The sequence below is a fragment of the Capricornis sumatraensis genome, chromosome 19 (assembly GCF_032405125.1).
Source record: "Capricornis sumatraensis isolate serow.1 chromosome 19, serow.2, whole genome shotgun sequence".
In the NCBI taxonomy this organism is placed as follows: domain Eukaryota; kingdom Metazoa; phylum Chordata; class Mammalia; order Artiodactyla; family Bovidae; genus Capricornis; species Capricornis sumatraensis.
In genome coordinates, this window is record NC_091087.1 from 52938865 (window position 1) to 52965909 (window position 27045).

Genomic DNA, 27045 nt, shown 5'->3' on the forward strand with positions numbered 1-27045 from the left:
TGACCCTTGAATGTGGGGATTAGGGGTGCCAACTCTCTATGTAATGTGCCTGTAACTTATAGTCAGCCCTCTATTATGCAGTTCTCCCTACAGGTAGGTAGTTCTTGTTCCTCTCTATCTGTGGTTCTGCATTCATGGATTCAACCAATCTAGTATTGTGCAGTACTGTAATATTTGCTACTGAAAAAATGCATGTGTAGTGGACCTGTGCAGTTCAAACCCATGTTGTTCAAGGGTCAACTGTACATGTATATGTGTGTGTGTATATGTATATATGTATGTATATATGTGCATATTCAGAGGGAGTCAAATACTAATCAACCCTTTACTATTTAAAATACTAAAATTTCTAACAATTTGTAGAGAAACAAACCCAAAGGGAGGTATCTAATACTAGCTCAACTAAAATAATAGAGTATTAGAGGTAATTATAGATTATAACAGAATATATTCAAAAATACTTATGGCTGATGATAGTAAAAAAACATTAACACTGGAAAAGACTTGGGGCGGGGGAGAAAAGACAAGACTCACTTTGAGAAGATAATATGACATTAGGGGAAAATATCAGGATTTTGAACTGCCAATATAATCTGACCAGGAAGAGGAGTAATTTCAAAGTTTAGAGTCAGAGGAGAGGTGTTCATGAATATTAAGACATTAAAAAAGAAGGTCACTGTAAAACTTTTGATATTTTCCACACACATGCCTGACAAAGATAAAGGGATTTTTTTCCTGTAATTTTTTTTTAAAATAAAGGACATGAAAAATCTAATAATGTTTTAATGTGGTTATGGAAGATCAACAACGTGTGACATCACGATATCTCCCTCAATGACCTTAGGGATAAAAATAATTTCCCTTAAGTATCAGTCTACTGCTACAGACAGAGTCCATTTTGAGAAAATACAGTTATGAAATTTATGGATCAACTATGATACACCAAAAATGTTTTTCATGTCTATTTAAATACTAAAAATTACCTGGAAAAATCCTCCTTGGATTTCAATGTCATCACAACTGATAAATTACTGTTATACAGGAAGTAGGTATTAAATAAGCTTGAGCCAAGTTAAGTAAACTTAAAGTAGTATTTTTCCACTATTCTACTGAATAGAATTATATTATTATAATTCTATTGGTTTGGTTAGAAGAACAGATTATATCCTTTATATGATTATCATATTGATATTCCTTTAAAACATAATTTCAATTTATTGTATTAGTATTGATTAGTATTAGTTTATATAGATGTGGTATGCATAGGCTATCTAAATTGATTCTCAACTGCAGTTCTGAATGCCATTTCCTCAGTGTGGCGAATCAATTTTTTCATTATATTAAAAAGTAATAATGAACCTAAAAATCTTCACACTAGTATCCAATTTTTGCAAACCGTAAGTCAGGTCCATATGGCAATTATGTGGCCTATTTTATGTCTTCTCTCTACACTTTAACTTATAACTTTAAAGGGAGTTCCACATGTATGAGTTAGTTTGCGACAGGAAAATCAAAATTTGAGCTGATTGGGGAAAACAATCATTCTTCAGATGTCATTATGTTTTGCTACTGCAAATGGGGAAATGTTTCCTTTTTTATATTATTGTGTTGAATTGAAAACCACTCTGGGGTCTCTCTGGGGGTCTAGGGGCGAAGACTTCACTTTCCAGTGTAGGGGTGTGGGTTGCACCCCTGGTCAGGGAGCTAAAACCCCACATGCCTTGTGCCCAAAACACCTAACACAAAACAGAAACAATATAACAAATTCAGTAAAGACTTTAAAAATGGTCCACATTAAAGAAAAAAAAAAAACACCTTAAAACTACTGATAAAAATTTTATCTTTCATAACTATTCAAGTCTATAAAAAAGCATAAAAATGTATTCAGTAATACTGGAAAAGTTATTTACAGGTAAAAAGACCTTTAAAAAAAAAATTCAAGGTCATGTTTCTAATGGTTCCTAAAAGCAAAGACAATTAAAAAAAAATTAACCAGGGACTTTGCTGGTGGTCCAGTGGCTAGGACCTCTGGGCTTCTTCTAATGTGGGGGCCAGGTTTCATTCGATCCCTGGTTGGGGAACTAGATCCTGCAAGCTGCGACTAAGACCAGGCACAACCTCCCCACCCCCACTCCCAAATTAACCAAAGAGCTTTGACTTGGCTGCTGTATCATCCTCTACCTAATGTCTCAGAAAGTGAGACTACTACTTACTTCCCATATTATGTATCTGGTCAAATGTGCAGGATAATACATAAAATATAAGAAAAACATTAAGAACAGGAATATGAAGGACTCCAGCTAGTAAACAACTACAACATAAAAACTAACAGCCTGTATACATTTGAGGGGAGAAGTTAGTCTGAACATGGTCTAATCAATATTTTCACTTGTGAAACTTATGGTTCAACTATATAATAAACAAAGGTGTTCATGTCTATTTCAGTAATGTAGTCTGATATTTTATTAGATATTCTCTATTACTAAAAATGAAATGTCCAGGTATATTTAACTATTTTTTAGTGGTTGTTCATTAATTTATTTTTAGTATCTTTCTTTTACCATCTTTCTTAATGCCAAGCCGAGTAATTTCAGATAGTGTCAATCCACTGAAGCAAACATTAAGACTTTTTAATCTTTCTAAAGACTGAACCCAGTCTAATATAATTTTCTCTGTTAGGTATTTTATATTATTAACTGAAAGGGCTCCAAGTTTCTTTGTAAAATTATTTTTATAATGGCCAATTAAATGGGTGATAGGAATGGAAACTTTAATTTCACAGACTAAACCTCAATTGAGAATTAGTTATTTTTTTCAAACCAATTAAGCCAGAAAAGGAGTACTGTGCCTGTTAAACTTATTTAATACAAAGAAAACTTGCATAATATAAAGAGAATTTGAAGGCTTGTTATAATGAATTTCAAGTATACTGTATTCTTTTTCCCTGCTTCCCTTGAACATCATTAAAAGAGTGTATTTCAGGTGCCTAGGACAGTGTAAGGCACACAACAATAACTATTTGATGAGTAAAGGATATCCAGTAACAATGCAACACATTACAAAATACAGACACACCATTTCAGTTCAGTAGGACTACTTTTTCATGCTGAGAAACAAAAAGGTCAATACAACAAGGTATAACTAACTTCATCCAAGGGTTCTATTATTAGTTATTTTTATCCCAGAACCAGTGTTAGTGTTTCATGCAGACCTAGGTTAGTAAGTATAATTCTGGAAGAAATTTAGTGACAATTTCTGAAATGTTTAGTATGAACCAGGGCAGTGTTAAGTTTGCTTATTAACTGAGTTACAAGCTTAGTGCTTGCTAATTTTTTTAAAAAGGAAATGGGGGAAGAACAAAGGGTGTTTTGTGTGACACTTTGTCTTACCTTCAGATAAACAGAACTGATATTTAATGATCTAAAGAGGGAAAATAAAATAAATGAAACAATCATAAGGAGTGCAAAGTATTACAGAATAGGAAGGCCATGAGTCATTTATTTTCTTACTGATTTCTTCAAAATTAGTTAATTGTAAAAATGCAGTACCCTCTTATAATCTTCAAATATTACAAATAATTTACTGTTAAGTACTTCTAAATCTAGACCAGTTATTTTAACTTTATTTGTAAAATCAGAAATGATAAGGCAATATTCTTGGCCATAAAATTTGATCCTCCAAATCTGAGAGTGCCTGCTCAACTGTGTTTCTTTTGCAGATACTTCAGCAATGATTCTGTGAAACGTAACTGTTACTGCCCTTTAGCTAAGATAAAATGTAGTGTATGTGTTTTTAATGAAGACTGTTGACGTTTAAAAGAACTGTATTTAGGTAAAAGAAAGTATAAATCAAATTTATAGGCCAAATATGAAAATAATGATGAAAAATATCTATACTTCAATGACTGGAATTGTACTCAAGTAAGTTTTTCATTAAGAGTTTTTGTTTTTTTCTCAGAACAAAAGGGTATTGCATTTCAAGTTCGAATAATGACCAGTAACTAATACTTGCTTTTAACCTTACCGGCATCAGATGGTAAATGATGGTAGGGAGCTGGAGAAAAAACCTGTGCTGCAAAATCTTCAAATGTCGTTGGCTCTAAATGGTGCTGGACAATCGTTTGCAGATATCGTGCTCTCTCCTCATAGCTGATTTCCTTCAGTTAAGGTTAAACTTAAATGCAGCTTACAATGGAAAAGAACAGATCTGCTCAAAAAGGCCTATCACTGCTAAGCCATTACTTCTTAATAAATATATTCGCCAACTATTCTTGCATATCACTAAGAGTGTGACTTTGTAAAGAGTAAAAAAATATAGCTATTAACATAAGTTTACTCTTCCGGACACCATTATACCTGGTAGCTTAACAGAGATAACATTTATTAGAATATAACTAACAGTAAACTGTTGGAAGAAAGAAAGGTTAACAGTTTACTCGGAAGAGGATTCAACTGCTACCAGGGCAGCCTACGCTCATCTAATCTGGTTAATCAGCTTCGATCTGCAGATGTACTCTGAAAAGCCACATGATAAATATTATAATGCTGCTTAAAATACTATGTCTGAAATTCTATTTTTCATTTGCAATGATTTATTGTGAAAAATTCCTGCATATCTTCTTTTTTAAATCCCTGCATTTTCCCAACAATTGTTCTCATTTTGAATGGAAGACTACTCTTGCTGTAATCCTTGAATAACTCCATGCAGTTAAGATAAATACACAGTTGAATCTGTATGTCAGAAAAAAATACCTAGTCAATTATAACACTGAAACAGGCAGGAATATTTGCAAAGAGTCCACAGGACTCCTAAATACTGTCTAACAAAAGCATCTACAGGGCACTGACACTGACAGAAAAATACTGTACTTCCCTTTCACCACATTTTCTTCTCTGATATTATTGACAAGCAACCAGTACCTTGAAGTGTTGTTGCTTTTGAACAACCCACTCCAGGCTTCCTGTTTCAGCAGGCCTGATTGTGCTGTTAGCACAGAGAGGGCGAGAAAGAGAGAGAATATTTCTGTTGTTCACGAAAGCAACTATGGAAATGGCTGTCAAAATGTAGAGCAGCAGGCAGCAACATACAATTATCAGGAAAAACTCACATGCTGACTGCATGTCGCATAGTTCCTGAACTGAGAAATCAGTTAACCGTTCTTCTACAACTTTTGAAAGTTTTCCTGCTGTACTCAGTGTGCTATGTTGATAGGCTTTACATAAAACGTATAAATAAGTATGAAGGATAATAAAAATTTGCCTATTGCTTCTTCTCTATTCACTGAATTTTCCCTAAGACCCATTTTAGTATTTTACCCTCAAAACGCATTATTCTCTCTTTTTAAAATTGCAATTCAATTGTTGTTCTTCAGTTCTTTAAACTGTAGACCAGGTCTATAACCAAGACCAAGAAAAAATTTTGAGAGGAAGATAATTTAAAATGTTAATTCAGTGGGAGATCCCATAGCCAGTTACATTTACAAGGCATTATTGAGAGAAATTAAAAGTTAAGTCTATATTCATTGTGCACTTGACTTAAGACTGTGATGTCTTTTGCCATCTAAATGATTTGAGTAATCTCTTATACTACATATTATGTATCAAATATTCAAATAATCTTAATTCCAATTCCTTGTAATCCATTATTTTTACTTCTGGGGCTGAACTTCAAAATAATTTCACTCCTGCAATGGGGAGCAACAGGAAAAGATGCTATATTAAAATGATCAGCAGTAAGGATTTTATAGAAGGATCATGCACACATTTTTGAGTGTTAACCCAGAAAAGTAATATAGCACACTTTTTAAAAGAGAGTATATGGTTATAAATGAAAGGGGATGAAACTGATGGTTCAATCTAAATAATACCACATATCTCACAACTTGTTGGAAAGTACTTTTTTCATTGGGGGAGATTCACAGCTGCCGAATTTTCTGCAGTTAATAGAGTCCTTTGATTCACAGCAGTGCCCCTTGTACAAAAAATACTGGCCTTTGTGTATTACCAGAAACTAATTTTCTATTTGGCTGAAAAGGGAAAAATGGGGTTATTGCTTCTCCCTCCTACAGAGCTTTTCATTATGCCTGATGCACTCAACTTCTAAGCTCTTCTGAGAAAAAAAATAACTGAAGAGGCAAGAGGTAGAAAAATGAGCTTGTTAGCACATTAGAAGTGAAGTATCTTGGTGGGCCCTAGAAATTCCCAGTGGTGTGTTAACTTATCACTCTATGCATGCTGGCACTGATAGTCTCCCAATTGATCACTCTCTTTTCGCACCAAAGGTGCTGCCAGGAAGCAAAGGCTGAAGGCCCACAGGAGAACAGTCTGCTATCAAAACAAGCTGTTTTTAAAAGTCTGCTTGAATGGGTAAAATGCTTCATGAAAAGTAGGGTGGAGACACCTACCTGCTTTTAAAATGCTCTACTTTCAGAGGGCCTATAAATGAAATATTTTACTTTATCTTATTATATTTAGAGTTTACACAAAAATCAGGCAGAGAGAAAGCAAATTTAGTATTTCTAAAGCAAGGAGAATACTTCCAAAGTAGTAAAATTTATTAGAACAAGAAATGAATATCTAGAGAAGATACATTTTGGGGTGTAATTCTATTTCACTATATAAAAGGTGATTCAGAAAACTCTGAAGAAACATCAATATATAAAACTATACAAATTAAAATTATCTAGACATAATATATTCATTTTGTAGAAAAGCCACATGATATAATTAATAAAATAGCAAAAAAAATCATTAGAGGTAATAATGCTTACTAAACAATTTTTAAAGTCCAAGTATAGGTGGCAGAGTAAAGGAAAACAATCACTGATGAATTTAAATGAAAAACTGTAACGGTGATGTCTGCAGTTTCCTTTTGGGGGATTATTTTCACAAAATACTGTTAGCTTAGTAACAGTAGAGTACAGTAAACCACATTCTAAAAGCTAAATTCTTTCTAATTTTCTAAGTTTGCTGTAGTCAAATAAAGCACAAACAATAATATCAAAGCAACCCAATCTACGTACTTAAATCTTTTCTCCTTTTACTTTGGAAAACATATATTAAGGTGATATACTGAACTCAAAGTACTTAAACCATAATCCTGAATCCACAAACAAGGAGCCTTTTGTGACTAAGATGATTATAAAGTTCCAAACAGTGATGTTAGCATCTGCAATGGTAACCATAATCCAAAACAGTTAATTCCTATATGTCCTTAAAATAGGTTACCCACTTATTCCTTAAAAGGCAGCTCTCTAGGGAAGAGTTATTAGTACCTACAAATTGAGTGGCCTACACAAACCTGATGGATAATAACAATTCAAGCTATATTCCTACTGCAATTGTATGTTGCCATTGGCATTGAAATTACAAATGAAATGGGTGAGATGCTAAAAAGGTGATGGCATACTTACAAATTCAGAGTAAAACTTAAAGTACAAGTCTAAGTTGAATTAAGACAGTTTTTGTTGCAAATCTAAAACAACCCAAGCCAAAACTAGCTAGTAAAAAGCCATTTGATGAAGGAGACTTTTGGCTGGTAGGAATCTTTAATACAGAACTAGCCAATCAAAAGAAATAACACACAGGTGCTGCAATCACAGCAATATAATTATCCACTAATCCTCCTTTCCTTCTACTTTCTGCAAAAGCAGAAATGGGGGGAAGGAGTATTACCCATTCTAAAAATAAGAAAAAGGAACTAAATATTTTTTATAGTATAAATAGTTTAAACCCAATCTGTACTTCATTAATGCAATGTTAACATCAGTATTCATTTTAAGTAATTACTTTGATTTTAAACTTACATGTGAAATAATAAATAATGGCAAGATCAGCTGTCATGAAACTAGGGTTCAATTTCAGCCCACTCCTGGAAAGAGATGCTTGAATTCTCTGTGCCACATTTTAATGTGAATGTTAAAAACAGTTATTTTGACCTCTGACTCAACCTCCTTGTATCAGGTTGGTGCAAAAGTAACTGCTGTTTTTGCATTGTTGAAATTTGCCAATTGATACTGGAACACATTCTAAATTAATGTGATTATGCTATACATCATTTTAATTTGCAACTCTTGCCTTTTTTTGCTAATGACTTATTACTTGCTGCTTACATTTATTTTAGACTATGGAAATAATGTTAGATAAGAAGCAATTTCGAGTAATTTTCTTGAGTTCAAAATCAGTCGTAAAGCAGCAGAGACAGCTCACAACATCAACAACTCACTTGACCCAGGAACTGCTAACGAATGTACAGTGCAGTGGTGGTTCAAGAAGTTTTGCAAAGGAGATGCGAGGCTTGAAGATGAGGAGTGTAATGGCTGGCCATGTGAAGTTGACAACCACCATTTGAGAGAGACCATCGAAGCTGGTCCTATTACAACTACACGGGAAGTTGCGGAAGAACTCAACATCAACCATTTTATGGTCTTTCAGCATTTGAAACTAATTGGAAAGATGAAAAAGTTCGCTAAGTGGGTGCCTCACAAGTTGACCAGAAATAAAAACATTGTTTTGAAGTGCTGTCTTCTCGTATTCTATGCAACAACAATGAAGCATTTCTTGATCAGACTATGACAGGCAACAAAAAGTGGATTTTATACAACAACTGGCAATGCCCAACTTAGTGTGGTTAAGACCAAGAAACAGCTCCAAAACACTTCCCAAAGCTAAACTTGCACCAAAAAAAAAGTCATGTCACTGTTTGGTGGTCTGCTGCCCATCTGATTCACTACAGCTTTCTGAATCTCAGTGCAGCCATTGTAACTGAGAAGTATGCTCAGCAAATCGATGAGATGCACTAAAAACTGCAACAACTGCAGCCAGTGTTGGTCAACAGAAAGGGCCCAATTCTCCATGACAATGCCCAAGCGCATATTACACAACCGATGCTTCAAAAGTTGACTGAATCGGGCTACTAAGTTTTGCCTCATCTGCCATATTCACCTGATCTTTCACCAACGACCACTTCTTCAAGAATCTCTACAATTTCTTGCAGGGAAAATGCTTCCACAACCAGCAGAATGCAGAAAATTCTTTCCAAGAGTTCATCGAATCCCAAAACAACAGATTTTTATGCTATAGGAATAAACCAACTTATTTCTCGTTACTAAAAAAATGTGTTGATTGTAATGGTTTTTATTTTGACTATAAAGATCCGTTTGAGCCTAGTTATAATGATTTAAAATTCACAGTGAGAAACCGCAATTATGTTAGCACCAACCTAATAAATAGCAAGTGTTGTCTCCATGTGGACACTTTTCAGTACCAGTTTAAGAAATATATACATGCATTCATTTGCAAGAATGCTTTGATAAAACTTGTCTATGGTACGTACAAGAGGAACTTCTGAGTCATTCTGAGAAAATTGATTTCTCATGAGAAAAAAGAGAATATGAAGAAAAGAGATGGTAAACAGTTAATTAGTGCCACTTATTTCAACTTTACTAATGTATAGGAAAAATAGAGAAAAGGTAATTTTTTTAAAGGTAGATTTGGTTTTAAAGAAGGAACAACCTTTCATTCTCCACAATAATTTTCTTAATAATACAGTGTAATCAGGGGATTTATACGTCCAATGTAATTCGTGACTAGTTTCAAAGAAATTGAAACTTGTGTGTATGTGTTTATATATGTATATATGTGTGTACACATGTAGTACGTAAGAACGAATATAAAGTATAATTTTTCATAAAAAGGTTATGAAAATGATAAGCAGACATCAAAGGCCTATCACTGCCTAACTAATTGCCTCTTAAATTCAAGTTTAATGTTTTCTTTCCAAAACAAAGAGAAACCCTACTGTCTCCTTTTTCAGTAAAGGCAAAGTATGAAGTATCTGTATCTGTGCTTGACAGCATAGCCTCAGGGATTCAAGGCCCATTCTGAAATTCCTAATGCAGTACACTAATTCCTAATGCCCACACTCATATGAATGTGGTTTCTTTGCTGTTTTACCAGTTAGGAATTTCGTCTGCCTTCTCTCTATAGAAAATTCCAAGAATAGTAATTGTAGGAAGAGAAAGAGTTTTGCATAGTGACTTAAATTTTTTTGTGAATACTACCTAGCTTATTTACAAAGTTTGCAAGATGGTTGGTAGGTTGGTACTGACTCTGGTGGGAGTTTTCACATCATGGAACTCAATAAATGCCACAAATCGAGGCCTCTTCCTGCTCTCCAGAGCCAGCTGTTAAGCACCAAGTGTGCCTCTTTCCTCATGCTTGTTCTTCTAATAAACTAGTGGGAGACTAATGTCTGAGGATGGAGGCCATGCCGTTTTATCTTAATATCTCCAGCACCTAGCACAACACCCAGCAGTACTCCTTGACTGTTTATAAACTATAGAAGGAATGAATCAAGTTGGTTTGATAATTGATTAGAAGCCGGTTGACTTCCCTAGTGGCTCAGATGGTAAAGTGTCTGCCTACAATGCAGGAGATCCGGGTTCAATCCCTGGGTTGGGAAGATCCCCTGGAGAAGGAAATGGCAACCCACTCCAGTATTTCTGCCTGGAAAATCCCATGGATGGAGGAGCCTGGTAGGCTATAGTCCATGGGGTCGCGAAGAGTAGGACACAACTGAGCGACTTCACTTATGCAGAGAGCCTGCTTCCTCTAATCCCAATTAGGCTCTCCAGAGACAAACCCCCTTGGGGGCAAATATAGTTGGGACCTACCTAGGATTGAATTTAGAGACAGTGTTTGAATCTTATGAGGAAGAGTTTGGTTCTACCCCTATCTTTAATCTAGCTGACCTTTTTTGAAAGAAGTGAGTAAAACACTGTGTATACCTATGTAAGGTGTAACATTAAAAGAAAGCTGATATTAACATAAAATAATTGCCCATGGAAGAAATGCTATAATGTTAAACGTAATCACAACTCATTACAATTTAGCACTGAAATAAACATTTTGTCCCATTGGTTGGGATAATTTTTTTTTTAAGAAATTAAACATTTTTTCATCAGTTCTACTTCTTATCATCCAAGTGGCCATCTGCAGTGAAAGGAGAAAAGGAAAGACAACTGGGAATATCTCCATAGATAAAATAAAATGAAAGGTATTTTCAAAATCATTTTAGGCAGATATCCAAAACTGCTCTGTACACTCTGAGTGGTAAAAATATCCTTGAAAAAAATACTTGGGAATTTAAATATTTAAGGTTTTAAAAAGGCAATCTTGAGAGGACTGATCCCAAGGCATAATTTATAGAGAATATTTTAGGACAAGTCAGAACTTGAGGAAGGATACAACAAAGATCTACCAACATTAATTTCAGGAAACTCAGCAAAATGCTTTTCAACAATAAGCTTTGCCTTGAAGGAGAATATAAAGATTTGCTTAGAAAAACAAAGCTGCTGACTGGTAGAGTTGGGACTAGAACCTTGGTTATTTAAGAGTCCAGTGCTATTTCTACAGACAATCTCAATGATATGAATTTAGATGGAAAAAAAAAGTGTAAAAGGCTAATTTTAGTCAGCTCAGGGATGGCCAACACAATGACTATTAGCTTAACTTCTAAGATTGGCAATTTTCAAAAAATGTTTGTTTATACAGTTGAATCTCATATGTAGTATAGTAAAAATCTATAACATGACCTAAAAAATGAGAAAATAAACCACATTTGGCTTTTCAGTACTAAAAGGCCATGAAATATTTTCAAACATTCTGAAGCAGTATCATTATAGGATCTTGAAAACATAATGGATAATTAGAATTTTATTGAGATATAATATATAGGTAGATACATTTTGTAAGTACAACTCAAGGATCTCATGACTATTATTATCAGGAGTAAAGTGGGATACTTTCCTGAAATATACAGGGCAATGAAGTATCCCATAGACTAAAAGGCACTGCTCCTTTATAAGACAAAAAAGTAAGCTACATTGCTTACTTTATAAAGATCTAGTAAATTAACACTCCATTTCTTTCCTACAGCAACTAATTTCTTTAAGAAACATGGAGTCTAGTTCATATGCAGTAAAAATAAAATTCTCCTACATAAACAGCATGAATCTTAGAACTGTTTAGCAGGGATTCTGAAAATCCACAGCAGGTTATGACAAATAATTGTGTATGATTTTTATGATGTCTAATATTAATGAAATTCTTTAGTAGTTGATACTATCTACACCATGAAGGAAAAGCTGTGATTTGTCAGAGGAGACAAAGCTGGGCTTTAATCCATCCTTTTAACCATACTGCCAAGTCTATATTGTTTTCACTGCGTCTCAATTAGGAGACAGGCAGGACACCTGGTACTTCTTTATCTAAGTCCCATGGGCTGCCAGATGACTCAAAATCCATAACAGGTGCTAAGGCACTGTGAGGATAGTCCTATTATTGAAAGCTGGAGTTGTATAAAATTTGGACCATATATAATTGCTCATAAATCAGTCAATTATTAAATGAAAACATTAAGTAAAAAGTTGATAAACCCAATTCTATATAACAAAATTTATGTAAACGCACTTAAAAAGATTAACCTTAAATAAATAGGATTAAAAATTTAAACCTACCTAAAGGTTCTGAAAATCCTTCCTGATTTAATAATCCAATAATCACTGGCAGCTTCTAAAAAGCACTAACATTATCAAATATGTATATGTTTCACTTTCATGAAAGTTGTATAAACCAAATCATCTAAATGAAAAACTAAGTTACTTGGATTTCAAATTTAATGAAATTAAAATTTTGTACTCTCATTCTCAGTAAGATCTGCTTGGAAATATTATCATTAAGTAATGAGACTTCCACAGTCAACAGAGAACTGCTTCAGAACAACTAAGTATTAGAGTAAGAGTTTTTTAAATGTTGAGGGAAAATCAGAAACAATCACTTGTGTTTTTCCTTTCAGGAACAAGGATTTCAATACATTAAGTTAAGGAAATCAATGTGTTTGGAATAAATACTAAACTTGGGTTATGTCAGAAGACTGCAAAAAGGAAAAAAATAACTAAGTGAAATTTTACAGTGTACAATTACTTAAGTGTTATCTCTACCTAAATGTGCACTAACTTAATTAAGATTCTGTTTAAATGCTATAATTATTGGAAGTACACAAAGTGATTTATTATCATGGTAAATAGTTACAGGGTGCAGCAAACCATCATTTAAGACAGTGTCATAGAATCTATGATAAACAATATATTGGCTTAAACTAATGCACTATATGCCCCCAGGGAATAATAGGCTCAGAGACAGGACTTTAACATTAAAATCTACCCATTAATCTTGACTTAACTATAATCTATTCTGTAGTAAAAGGAAGAATGGGTATTCAATGAATTACTGTTTTTGAAATACTGCACTGGGTGCTCATTTACTAAAACAGTTTAAGTGCATATCAGAGATGGAATAGTAGTTAAATTTTACAGAATATTACTAATTTTATAAAACATGCATTTGATTTTCCTTCAGTTTAGCAAGAACATCAAAATTCTAAAAATCTATAGACTGAAAAACTTTTCTTAAACTCTCCGTGATCCTTTGAAAAGACATGTTGCATAAATTACAATACTGCAGCATAATTTAGTCAACTTAATTTCTGCTAAAAAAAAAGAATCATCTATGGAAATACATTGTGGGGTCAGGATCTTGGGGGCTGAAATAAGCTTTTAATGTTTTAAGTTGTACATCATTGTTTTTTTGCATGAGAACCTCCAACTGCTTGATTAGACTGCCCAGAAGAAAATGTAAAGACCTGGAGTGCTGTTTATATAAATATTACAGCATACACTGACTCACTTTTAAAAAAGATATCCAAAATAGAATTCAAGGAAAGATAATCATGAGTGACTGAAACAGGCATCACCTCATTTAAATGATAAATCTAGTATTTAACCTTGAGATTTGCTTAGCGGATTATTTTAGCATTTGCGACTGTTACACATAAAATTGATTTATATTTCTGTATCAGTACAGCTTCTATATATTCAGATGATATTCGGGAATTGTTAAAAGCACACAGTAAAGGAAATTAAGTCAAATTTGTCTCTAACCTTATGTGATGTATAAACTTTGGTGGTTTTAACCCACTTCCCCTTATTTTAAATTTCTATCAAGATTACAAAACATTATTTTCAGTTCATTTAAACATAAAAATATCATGAAGGAAAACTGACTTTTGCTCTGCTATAATCTTGTGGGCTGTTAACAGGGAATTACTACAGGTGGTTGCCTAAATATATTTATTTGCTTTCTTTTTGATAGCAGGTATGTGCTAAATAAAAATCAACACCTTTATCAAGAGAGAATAAGTAAATGTAGAAACATCAGTTCTACAACAGCTATTTTTGCTGCTTCTCTTTTTCTCAACAGCAATTAGTAAAGCAACCCCTTCCCCTCCTCCCTAGTGCCGTCAAGCTGTTCAGAGCAGTTTGCAACTCGACAATGGTACCATTGTGAATGCTCTCTGGGCTTCCTTCCCACAGAGAGTTAAATGGGCAGTTCCTGCTGCCCATGATTGGTGTCCAGTGAAATAATACTCAAGAGCCAGGTTTTATCAGCTTCACGCCAAAGAAGTGAAGCCAGGGAACCCAAGCCTTCATATCATACTGGACCATATGCCAACCCTGATGGCCCCAAAGGTTTATCACTAAGAATCAGGATCCATCATGTCCCTTGTGAAATTTCACTTCACATACCTTATGTGAAATGCAAAGCTTCACTAAAAACCGAACCTTCTTTACAATTGGCATGAACAGATGGACGGTAACAGTGGTTTGGCAAGCAAAAGTTAAGATTTAAATAGGCTGTATTCTAGTGTTTGAGAGGAAAAGCAGTTAGAAGAAAATGAGGAGATCTGTGATCCATAGTTTAATTTTAATTCCATTATTGAGTTATTAAAAATACAATAACAAAATCTCTTATATTTAGTAAAAAAGGAAATTAATGGATTAAAAGCACTGCAATTCCTTCATTAAACAAGGTTAGAGTAATTTCAGCTTTACATCCTTCATTCTTTGCTCTCTGAAATCCCCAAATAGCATCTGAATCTACTACTCTTTTTTTATATTTAAAAAAAGACTAGAATAAAACTTACACATTATGTAGTAGGTATACTCAATAATAACATAGGCACACTAGTGCATCTAGGTCACAAATATCAACAACATAAAGGTTTAATGGAGAAAAAGTTCCTTTCTAGCATAGGTCAGAAGTTAGTAAAGATACAGAAGTAGAGAAACTTCAAGTTTTGTTCTTATGGAAAAGTGGGACAATCACCTGATAGTTTTCTATTTTCTTTCTGGTATACTATGATATAACCCAACTATCTAGACTGGAGCATATGTGGACCATACTGTCATGCTGGATGTGGCAAAACAGTTAAGATGCTGGTAGTGCTTTCTTTTCCTATCAGAACAGGATAAAAATACTTCATCTGTCAACAACATGTTAAAGTATAATAATATATATAAGCACATTTTCTGAGCTCTTGCTACATGGCAGACAGGCTGCTTAGTGCTTCGTATGGATAATCTCATTTAATCCTTACAACATTCCTGAGTTTGGTACTCTTTTTACAGATTAAATAAAAATCAGACATAAAGACAGTGACACACTTAATAAACGGTTCTGGACTCTGAAGCCCATGCTGATTTCCCAAGAGTCAGCTGCCACACTTTAAAAAATAATTAATTTATAATTAAGGACTTAGGATAGTCTGTATTTATCAATATTATCTTCAGAGGAAATGATCTACAAAAGACAGTAGATATATAAATTTATGTAATTTCTCAATAAACTCACTTTCTTCTAACATGAAATGGCAGCAATATTGATGGGCCTCCCTAAGAGGTTTTATAATGTTCTATCGTAATGAATGGCAAACTGCATTAGCGGAGCCAATCAATTACATTTCATTTTGGCTCTTATACTTTTGCAACAGGTTCTATACATTTGAGTAGCAGAACTGCAGGGATAACGAACTGTGACTAACTGAAGAATGATCATTGACTTCTGGTAATTTGTCTGATAAAGTTAAACAGAAACCCAATTCTGGCATTTACGAAAAAAGTCAAATCTAAACAGATTAGAAGAAATCAAATGATATTGGTTTGGTAGGAAAGAATATTAAATCTAGGAGGAAAGTGTTTTTTTAAAGATAACCATTTAGTTTCATAATATCCCTTATAACGTATATTTCAGAATATTACATATGTATTATATATGCATAAAAAACTGGCTTCCCTGGTGGCTCAGACGGTAAAGCGTCTATCTACAATGCGGGAGACCTGGGTTCGAGCCCTGGATTGGGAAGATCCCCTGGAGAAGGAAATGGCAATCCACTCCAGGACTACTGCCTGGAGAATCCCATGGACAGAGGAGCCTGGTAGGCTACAGTCCATGGGGTGGCAAAGAGTTGGACACAACTGAGCAACTTCACTTTCACTTTCTATACATAAAAATCTCAAAATATAAATGGCAAGGATTATAACAGACATGCTCCATTCCACCTACTCAAATCTCACCTTTGAGGGCCAGATTTTCCACACATTCTTCCCTAGTTTTCTGACTCCAAAGTAATGATTTTTTCTTCAGGACTCCCATAACATTATTATCTACAACCTGACCGTGACACATTTTACCTTGTGTAATTTTAGTGTAAATATATATTATCTCTCCTATTAAATTATAAACTTACAGAAGAGATTACCATCTGATTTGTCTTTGCATTTCTCTTAAAATATTTACTATTACTATGTAAGTAATCAATAAATATTTTTGATAGAAGAAAAACAGTATAGTTCTATCTTCTTACCTGGTGGTGGTTAAACTAATTATTCATCATATTTAAGACTGATAAAACTTTTTTCAAATTATATCCTGGAGTAAGAAAGGTTAAGAAGAAAACTTAAGAAAACTAAGACATGGGAGATAGTTAATTTTATGTCAACCTGGCTAGGCCACAGTACCCAGTGTTTGGTTAAATCGCAGCTTAGATGTTGCTCTGAAGGTAATTTTTAGGTGTGATTACCATCTCTACCCTAACTCCCACAGATTTCAGACTTGCCAGTACCCACAATCATGTGAGTCAATTCCTTAAAATCAACCTCTCTCTATATATATACTTAAGAACATGCATCCTACTGATTGTTTCGCTGAGAACCCAAATACAATATGATTATATACTGTAACTTCTGAAAATTTTGTATGTATAATAAATCTCACATTAAAGAAAAACAGGATATATGTAATATCAACATATTTAACATTTATACACAGTCATAATGTCTCTGGGATCAAAACAAATAATTTAAAATTTTTATTTAAGAAAAAGCCATGATATGACTTTTGATCATGAAATTGATGTTTTAGAATTATATTCTTACAAAAAAGTCAAAAACAACTAAAAAAAAAAAACCCAAACCCCACACCAAAACACACACACTCTCTTTCAACAGGTAACTACTAAATGATGGCTAAACATCAACCTGCCATAGTCCTTAGGTCCAATGGTTACCCAGAATGTGCCTACTCTTCCTCCCCAGTGATGCATTTCAATTCTAACTGCATGATCAAACCAACAAATTGAGCTCGAGACAAAAACAAAAAAACAAAAAAACCTAGCTGAAGAAGTCAGAAGTTGTAAGGAAATGCTTTTCAAGTACAAGTAATGCAAGAAATGACAAGTGAAGTGAAGGAGAGGTTTCAAAGCTTGAAAGACAGTCATCAATACTGACAGATTACTGTAATTCTGGCTGCCAGCATGATCGATTTGGGCAGCATATGACAATCAATATTGTCCTCATTTAGTGAACAGCATTAGATTCATAGATAACAGAAGATGTTCCTAGGATAAAATTTAAGCTGTATTTAATGATCATAAATAGCACAATTTATGCTGTGGAATCTTAGTGGGTACTTTTATTGGGCATAAAATAACTGACACAGCAGTTCAATTATCCAAATATAATTGAGTTTATTACATATTCTTTTACTCTATTTCTCTTATGAGGATTAAAATAGAACCTGATGGTTTTCAAAGCCTATTGCTATCTCAATTTTTATTGTAATTTCTCATAAGCTTTATTGATCTGTTTTAGAATACATGATTTTTTCCTTAATGTGAGCTTATCTGAATTTGTCAAAACTACATATTTAAAATTTTATTATTTCTGAAATATTTGCTATTTAAAATGAAAGGACATCTATATTTAGTATCTTAAAATGAAACCATCTAGTTGTAATTTATTATATAAACTTTCACTTAAAAATCAAAGTAATCTCCGTATATTGTCAATTCCCTCAGTATTTAAAATTAACATACACCTTTGTGAACCTTTGTGAAAAGAGAATAGTTCTTCAGATTAGCAAAGGCTAAGAGTATCTCTACTATATACTTAAATAGTATGGGGAAACAACTTCTATTCAGCTTTTAAATTCAAGCTTCCAAGTCAAGAAAAACTTGTTTGATCTGATTTAATATTTTTACTGATTGTTGCTGAAGTGGTTTTCCTGATAGAAGTTCCTCATATCTGCTGGGTGAAGTGTTCCTGTTTTCTATTTTCATCTTAAATTCTCTCTCTTCATCTTAGAATTTTCTCCAGTGTGGTATCTATTAATGTCTCAGCAAGATTAACTATAAGAACTTCATGAAACAAGCCTGAAAATCCAATTCAATCAATTAACCAACGAACCAACCAAATATAAAAACCCAATTAGGCAATTCCTTGGTGTTGGGTAGAGTTGTTTTATATTGACTGTAATCTTTACACATAACAGAATTAATCATGGCACAAAATAATGTATCTTATTTCATTTACTAGGCGCATCTAAAATTCATTTTCTCATTTATTCTTTGCCACAATTCTGAGATGGGTATTAGCATGTTTTTTATTAAAGATGAAGAAAGTTAGGGTTAGACATTCTGGGACTTGACTATGATCACACGGCAGACCTCAGGTTAAAATCAATGTTTCTAACTGCAAATCCAGCTATTATACCTCTAGTGTAACATGCAAATGGGAAATAGTCTTCAAGAGGTGCAGGTAAAGGAAATTAAGCCATATCCTCACTTTTCATTGGTATACTTGAACTACTTGGTAAGACGTGCATCTTACATGCTATTTGTCTCTCAGGCTAGAAACAGTTTGTGTTAGCTCAATAAATTGAGTTCCTATTGACACAAGAGGCAAGTAGAGGTTTGTATTACACTCTAATTGCACTCTCATCACTTTCCCAAAAGATTTAAGGCATTCTTAAAAGCTTTTGCACAACAAAGGAAACTATAAGCAAGGTGAAAAGCCAGCCCTCAGAATAGGAGAAAATAGTAGCAAGTGAAACAACTGACAAAGAATTAATCTCCAAAATACAACACACATTTCTCCAAAGAAGACATATGGATGGCCAATAAACACACGAAAAGATGCTCAACACCGCTCATTATTAGAGAAATGCAAATCAAAACCACACTGAGGTATCACCTCACACCAGTCAGAAGGGCCATCATCAAAAAGTCTACAAACAATAAATGCTAGAGAGGTTTGGAGAAAAGGGAACCCTCTTACACTCTTGGTGGGAATGCAAAGTGGTACAGCCACTATGGACAAGAGTGTGGAGATTCCTTAAAAATGGAACGGAACTGCCATACGATCCAGCAATCCCACTGCTGGGCATATACCCTGAGGAAACCAGAATTGAAAGAGACACGTGTACCCCAGTGTTCACTGCAGCACTATTTACAATAGCCAGGACATGGAAGCAACCTAGATGTCCATCAGGAGATGAATGGATAAGGAAGTTGTGGTACATATACATAATGGAGTATTACTAGGCTATAAAAAGGAACACATCTAATGAAGTGGACAAACCTGGAGTCTATTATAAAGAGTGAAGTAAGTCAGAAAGAGAAAGGCAAATACTGTATATTAACGTGTATATATGGAGTTTAGAAAGATGGCACCAACGACCCAACATGTAGCACAGCAAAGGAGACGCAGACTTTGGGACTCAGTGGCAGAAGGTGAGGGTGGGATGAAACATGTATATTACCATATGTAAAACAGACGACCAGTGCAAGTTCGAAGCATGAAGAAGGGTACCCGAAGCTGGTGCTCTGAGACAACCCAGAGGGATAGGGAGGGGAGAAAAAGGGGAGGGGGTTCAAGATGGGGGTCACATGTATACCTGTGGCTGATTCATGTCAATGTATGGCAAAAACCATCCAATACTGTAAAATAATTATCCTCCAATTAAAAAAAAAAGATTTAAGGCATTCTTTCTACTGTATCTTAAATGAAATGATGGAAAACACTAACCTCAGGATGAACATCAGGATCAGGGGAACTATCAAGAGGCAAAGGTCACAAAGACGTCAATTGCAGTAGAGCTGACAATGTGGACAAAATCAGTTTATGCATAATAAGCTTTCTAGAGATAGTCAGGAAATAATAAACTGAATCTTTACATTTCATAACAATGACCACTTCAAATCTGAGTTTTCAACTAGAAGTAAATGAAGATGTAACCACTACAAATAAGAACAATATTGTAAAGTAATTAACCTCCAATTAAAATAAATAAATTTATTTTTAAAAAAGAAATGCTATATAAATGTCACTAAGCTTAATTAATCAATGTAACACGTCAGTAACCTATAATTGTATTCCACACCGTCAGAATACATGAGAAATTACACAGAAATCAGGTTACTTAAGTCAATGTTTCTTAAAAGAAAACATATGCTGTAGACTTATGATAAATCTATTTCATGTGCAATAGGATATTTTAAAAAGCCTTTCTTGTAAAGCTTAACATCTACAGTTTATTATGTAGAAGAGAAATAATTGAAACGTTTTTAATCATATAGAAAAAGTATATGAAGACACAAATCCACTTTATGAAGGAGTAATGAAAACAATTTAAATTTTAAAACTGTGTGCATATTTCATCCCAGGCAGCGCTTGAAGAGTTTTACACATATTGACTCATTCAGTTCTCATAACACTATAGGCTAGATATTATTATCATTCTTCATTTTCTGGATAAGGAAATGAGACTGAGAAGTTTTGCCCAGAGCTGCAGAACCAGGAAGAGGTGACCAGTATTTGAGTCCAGGCAATCTGGCTCCAGAAGTCATGTCCTAAAACACTCCACATCCTCTCACACTTCCATATTTCTGTTATGCTGTTCCCTCTGCCTGGAATACTCTTCTTCATCTCATCTACCTGATGAACTCATTCATTGTTCAAGATTGGGTCAATCCTTATATTCTCAGAAGTGTTTGCTGATACCACCATCCCTTCCAGCTGAGAGGCCCCTTGTTATAATAATTTGCAGAACATTCCGTGCATAACTCTTATGACAGTATAGATACTGAAAACAATATATTTCCTCAACTAGACTGAGTACTCTGCAATGACTGTTTTGGTTATCTCTGCACATCCAGATTAGCAGACCACCTAGTATATAATAGTGCTCTAATTAATTAACCAAAAGACAAGTACTGACTACAACTGTATAAAAGAAAATACCATAACTGTCTAAACACTGGGGAGGAACACTCCATCATCTATATGTCAATTAACAAGAACTCCGTAGGTCTTAGCACATTAGAAGAAGTTACCTTGGAAAGTAGAAAACAACTGTTAAACCAACTGTTAAAAAGGATACAAGTTTTGATACAATGGAATCAGGGATTTCAGAGCACGGCTTGCATTTATAGCTGTTGCTCGAACCATAATAGGTAGGACCTTTCCATTCACAATAGCACCATCAAAGAGTGGACCAAAGAAGGGAACCTGATTGAGAAATTAGAATAATTTAACAATTCAAACTGGAAAAAGGCTGTAAATAACAACAATCAAAACAGTTTGCATATAAAACAATCTTTCTGCTTCCTCTTTAGTTCTTCCTTTAGCAGAAATGCTATTCAAATTTTCTGCCAAGATGGGTCATTCATACTAGGACAACAAACAAAACAAAAAATGCCAAAGGTCTACAGGGGTTCCATTCAAAAGAATTATGTGCTTCATGTAACTGATTAAACAACTTATACTACCTGCCAATTTTCCAATTTTTGTAGCCTCAACTGTATACAAAAATCCAACACTTCAAGTTACTTTATCATTTTCATGCAATGCCAGCTTTACCAATGAACCTAAAACACTATTTTTTATTATATGGTTTATTAGAAAAAGATCTGTCACTATTATCATATGACTGATGTTTTCAAAAGTATTCCATTTGAATATGGCTAGTACAAATGGCAGCTAAAGGCAAAGACATGAGCTATGGATAATACAATAAATATTGTATGTTTTGTGGCCACATATTGTCTCTGCTGTATATTCTTCAATTTTTCAAATAAGAAAAACCCATTAAAAATGTAACATTCTTAGCTTGTGGGTTATATGAAAACAACAGGAAACGGGCCATCATTTGCTGACCTCTCATTAGATGAATCAAAAAAAAATCTGGCTATAAGCCATAAGCATTGTTTCACACATGGGAAACAATCCATTTCAAGAAGATTCATGATCAACAGTCAAAAACTAGTTTTTCCATAAACAAAATGTCCTCAAAAAAATAAATAATAAAAACACCAAAATACTGCCAAACTTTTATTCTGAAAGAAAATACTTCTGCAGGTGTTTCAGCCCTAGAAGACATTCAACTAGAACTACTTGCTTTTTTTAAACTTTGTAGAATTCTCATTTATTAAGTGACATAACTAAATAATCATGCAATCTTAACAAAATGTGTCAACTAAAAATATAGGAATCATACTGTTCTAAAAGGGAATGATTACCTGTGTTTTAGGAAACTCTAAATCATCCTGTTAATAAAGGTTAAGTCTTTTATGAGCTTAGTGTAAAGGAACTTCCACTCTGGCACTACCTAGCTTTGTCCCATTCAAGTACAGTTTCTATCTGTTTTTCCTGTTTTAGCTCCTTCTGAACTAGACTTGGACAATTCACATAGCTATTCGAGTCTGTGTCTCATCTCCCTCTCCATTTTTACATAGCCTAATTCATCTGACAGAAAGAAACTCACAAATCCACACAGAACTCAAAATATTTTATTAAAATGTAAGATAAAGAATTCTTACCTCTGGTTTTTTCATTATCTGGATACTGAACATGTGGTTTTTCATCGGGTATATAACAATAAGGACATCACCAAATTCTGTAGGAATAATTCCTCTCCTGTAGTCTCTAGTATGCTCTGACCAAACAATGTGCACTTCATCATTTCCTAAATGTCTCAACTGGAAAACCAAGAAAATAGTTCATAGTGCTTGAGAAAAGCCCTGTGAATATTGTCATACAGCTACTGACAACATACTAGAAAAAGATTAAAAGGCAAAGAAATTTTAAAAATATTTTTAAAACTTCACTTGACCATTTTTCACAATATGCAAAACACAAACACTCAAAAAGATGTTAGGAGATGCTGCAGAAGACCAGATAATTTTCAACTGTCTACAGTCAATGGGAAACAGAGAAATTAGATTAAAAAAGATTCACATACAGTCCACTCTTCTTAACCAGCAATTGCACCAATTTTCTACTACCAAACCTTTCCAAAAATTGTTTAAAAGAGTGTTTTAAAAAGTGACTGATTTAAGACTGTTCTTTTTTTCTGACCACTCTCTGGAAGTGCTTATGACTGAAAGTGAAAGGGACTAAAGGAGGCAACAGGAAGAGAAGTAAAAGAAGTAAATAATTCATAAATTACCTTTGGAGTAAGAGAAAGTTGATTATACTCGGCTTAACAAATTTATTTCCAGGTTTTCTTTGCTATGAAATTTTGCCTATGAAGGTGTTCTTGGCAATCAGAGTTAACATTATGTTCATTAAAATTATAAAAAGTATGTAAAAGTTAGAGTTCTACTAACTTATTAGAAAAATTAACTTAATATCCATCAGTACTGAGTTTTCTTCAAGGAAATATGTTTAAACGTGTATTTTAATATACAGTTTGGTTATCTTGGTACATTTATTGATTCTGCCACTGCAAACATTTGAGTCCATTATTGGTGCCTAACTCACGGGTTTTTCAATTACCTTCAGATAACTTGAGATACTGTAGACAGAAATGTGTGCAAGAGAAAATTAGGGTAAGTGTTGTCAATATTCTTAGTATGAACTAAAATACAGGCAATTTCTGTTTTTGAAATAGTGATTTATTATGGCTTACTTACTACACGGCAGGATTACAAACGTGTGATTCAAACAAACAAAGGAATTAAGTTCAGTTAATAAAAGGTTCTCTTCTGTCATCCTTTAACCTTGGAGTTCTTAATCTGGGTTCAAAGGAATCTATGTATTTTGCAAATTCTATGTATTTTTCTGAGAAGAGTCTATCATATAGGACTGCTGCTGCTGCTAAGTCGCTTCAGTCGTGTCCAACTCTGTGCGACCCCATAGACGGCAGCCCACCAGGCTCCCCCGTCCCTGGGATTCTCCAGGCAAGAACACTGGAGTGGGTTGCCATTTCCTTCTCCAATGCAGGAAAGTGAAAAGTGAAAGTGAAGTCACTCAGTCGTGTCCGACTCTTCTCGACCCCATGGACTGCAGCCTACCAGGCTCCTCCATCCATGGGATTTTCCAGGCAAGAGTACTGGAGTGGGGTGCCATTGCCTTCTCCGTCATACAGGACTAGGTAACACACAAAAAAGCCAAGAACCAATGTTCTAGTGGTTCTTAAAAGTCCCCAACACCAATCTATCTAGAAAATCCTAATCGCTATGAATAAAATTATGTGAAAACACAAGGTAAATCCCTGAACTTTAAAATTTATATTCCTAAGTAAGAAATGTCCTCTCTTCTTTGACGGATTATAAGATAGTGCCAGCTATTACTCTAAAGACAGTGCCTAGTTAAATCTATAGAGCAGGATCTATTATTTTCAAAATATAGAGATTTTTATTTTCTTTTAGAGAAGACTTTTTTTCTTTAGGTTTAAGTGGATTAAAGTTTCTTTTTGGAAAACATAAATGTGCTTATTGCCCTAAATACATGATGATAGACCTCAAACATCAAAACAATGTTCATTTCAAGTTTTAATTATCATTATTTACAACAAACACATACACACACCTTGAATGATATACATGCACAGCTTGGGCTTTGTGACATTTTTAAAAACCAAAAAAGATTACACAACTCAGAAAAGCTATGGCTCTATAATTTCATTTTTTAATCAAAATACTTTAAAAATATCCTTCCTATACAGCCATCCCCATGTGTCAGCTTCCCTAATAGGTTTATGTTAACTGAATACAAAAGAAATGTGAAATAAATTTAACCAGGAGGGATGATCCAATCTAATTTTGATACATTAATGTCATATGCTGTACATGTTACAATAGCAGCCAGATCTAATACTAAGCTCCAGGCTATACTGAGATTTCCAAATGGCAGATTGTTCTAAGTGATATCAAGTATAATTGAAGTAATAAACGATAGTAAAAGCTGAGCACACTGTCAGGAAGAATTTAAGTATTTACTTTTTAAAATTAAATGAGTTAGGTTAGGAAAGACAAGACAACTGAAATAATGCAGGTCTCAATTTACAGAAAATTCCTTTTATTTATCTGCTACATTAACCCTTGAACTCTTGCCAAAGCTATCTATAATTTCTAGTGCCCACTTATCTAAAGAAATGAGAGAAAAGGGCAACTGTAGTTTTATTTTATAATGAAAGTTTGTCTTCAAATATCTACCACAGAGTATTAGAAGTCTGTTATGGAAGTTTAACAGAAAAGAATAATTTTTTACAAAAATACTGTAATGCAGATATTTGTGGCATAGAACCATGCATATAACAAAGTCATTCAGAACATGTTGAGTCATTTTAACGAAAAAGCTTCAAGTACATCCCTTATCATTATATCCAAATGCTAAAAAAGTATTTTATGCTGTTATGGTGAGGCATGTTTTTATATCTTTGTCTTTAAAAACCTGTTATATAAAATTAACTAAATTACTAATTATCATTATATAACAAACAAATGGAGAAATTGCTAACCACTACCATGTATCTTGGAGATTTTTAAAGACTGCTGAAAATAAGAATTTTGAGTGGTTAACAGTTAATGGAAATTTCCGAAGTGTGTTTGACATTTGACATAAATATTTTATATAGTATTTTATATTTTAAATTATTTTATCTATACCTTATCTTATAAGGATTTAAAGGATTGTGTATTATGTACTGGTTTCTCTCTGGGCTTCCCAGGTGGCATAGTGGTAAAGAATCTGCCCGCCAATGCAGGAGACGCAGGAGACTTGGGTTCGATCCCTGGAGGAGGAAATTGCAACCCATTTCAGTATTCTTGCCAGGAAACGCCCATGGACAGAGGAGCTTGTCCGTGGGGTCACAAAGAATCAGACATGACTGAACATGCATGTAATTATGTATACTGAGAAAGTTTTTCTATATACTGAAAACTCACAAAGGAATTCCTACCTGTGTATTTTTGTTCCCAGATGCCAATCACTTCTGAAATAGAGTATAAGAATTCTATATATGGGATAGGTCTGTTAAAATGATTGACAAGCAAAATACTCTTCCAAATTCACTTTGACTGCTATTGAAGTCATTTTGGAATTCAAGGTATATAACATAAGCTGCAGATTATCATCATCAATTTATGAAGACAAAATGGTTAAGTTTACCAACATTCATTTTCCTGATTATCTCAGTTTACTGATATTTCTACTAAATTTTGGTGTGTGGAATAGAACAATATCAAATGCGGAATGTGCTCAGTCGCTCAGTTGTGTCCGACTCTTTGCGACCCCATGGACTCCTCTATCCATGGAACTTTCCAGGCAAGGATACTGAAGTGGGTTGCCATTTCCTGCTCCAGGGGATCTTCCAGACTGAGGGATCAAACCTGAGTTTCTTATATTTGCTGTACTGGCAGGCAGATTCTTTACCACTAGTGCCACCTGTGAAGGAGAATATAATATCTACATATGCTCTAATATAACCAAGGCTACTTCCTTTGTTCTGTACACAATTATTCTCTGCATTTTTACAACACTGACTTAAGTGGAAGCTGTAGTCAATTCAAACCCTTAAGACTTTTTCT

General features: G+C 34.1%; 1 protein-coding gene across 4 annotated transcripts in view; it reads right to left on the reverse strand.

The window, feature by feature from the left end:
* The window catches only part of RALGAPA1 (Ral GTPase activating protein catalytic subunit alpha 1), a 199743-nt gene that overhangs the window by 5982 nt on the left and 166716 nt on the right, over positions 1-27045 (reverse strand). For all 4 annotated transcript variants that reach the window (XM_068991191.1, XM_068991192.1, XM_068991190.1 and 1 more), the window contains 3 exons: positions 23053-23211; positions 21615-21742; positions 4024-4148 (listed from right to left, as the gene is read on the reverse strand). In XM_068991191.1, the coding sequence (XP_068847292.1) occupies positions 4024-4148; positions 21615-21742; positions 23053-23211 (412 nt within the window). The remainder of the gene's footprint in view (positions 1-4023; positions 4149-21614; positions 21743-23052; positions 23212-27045) is intronic.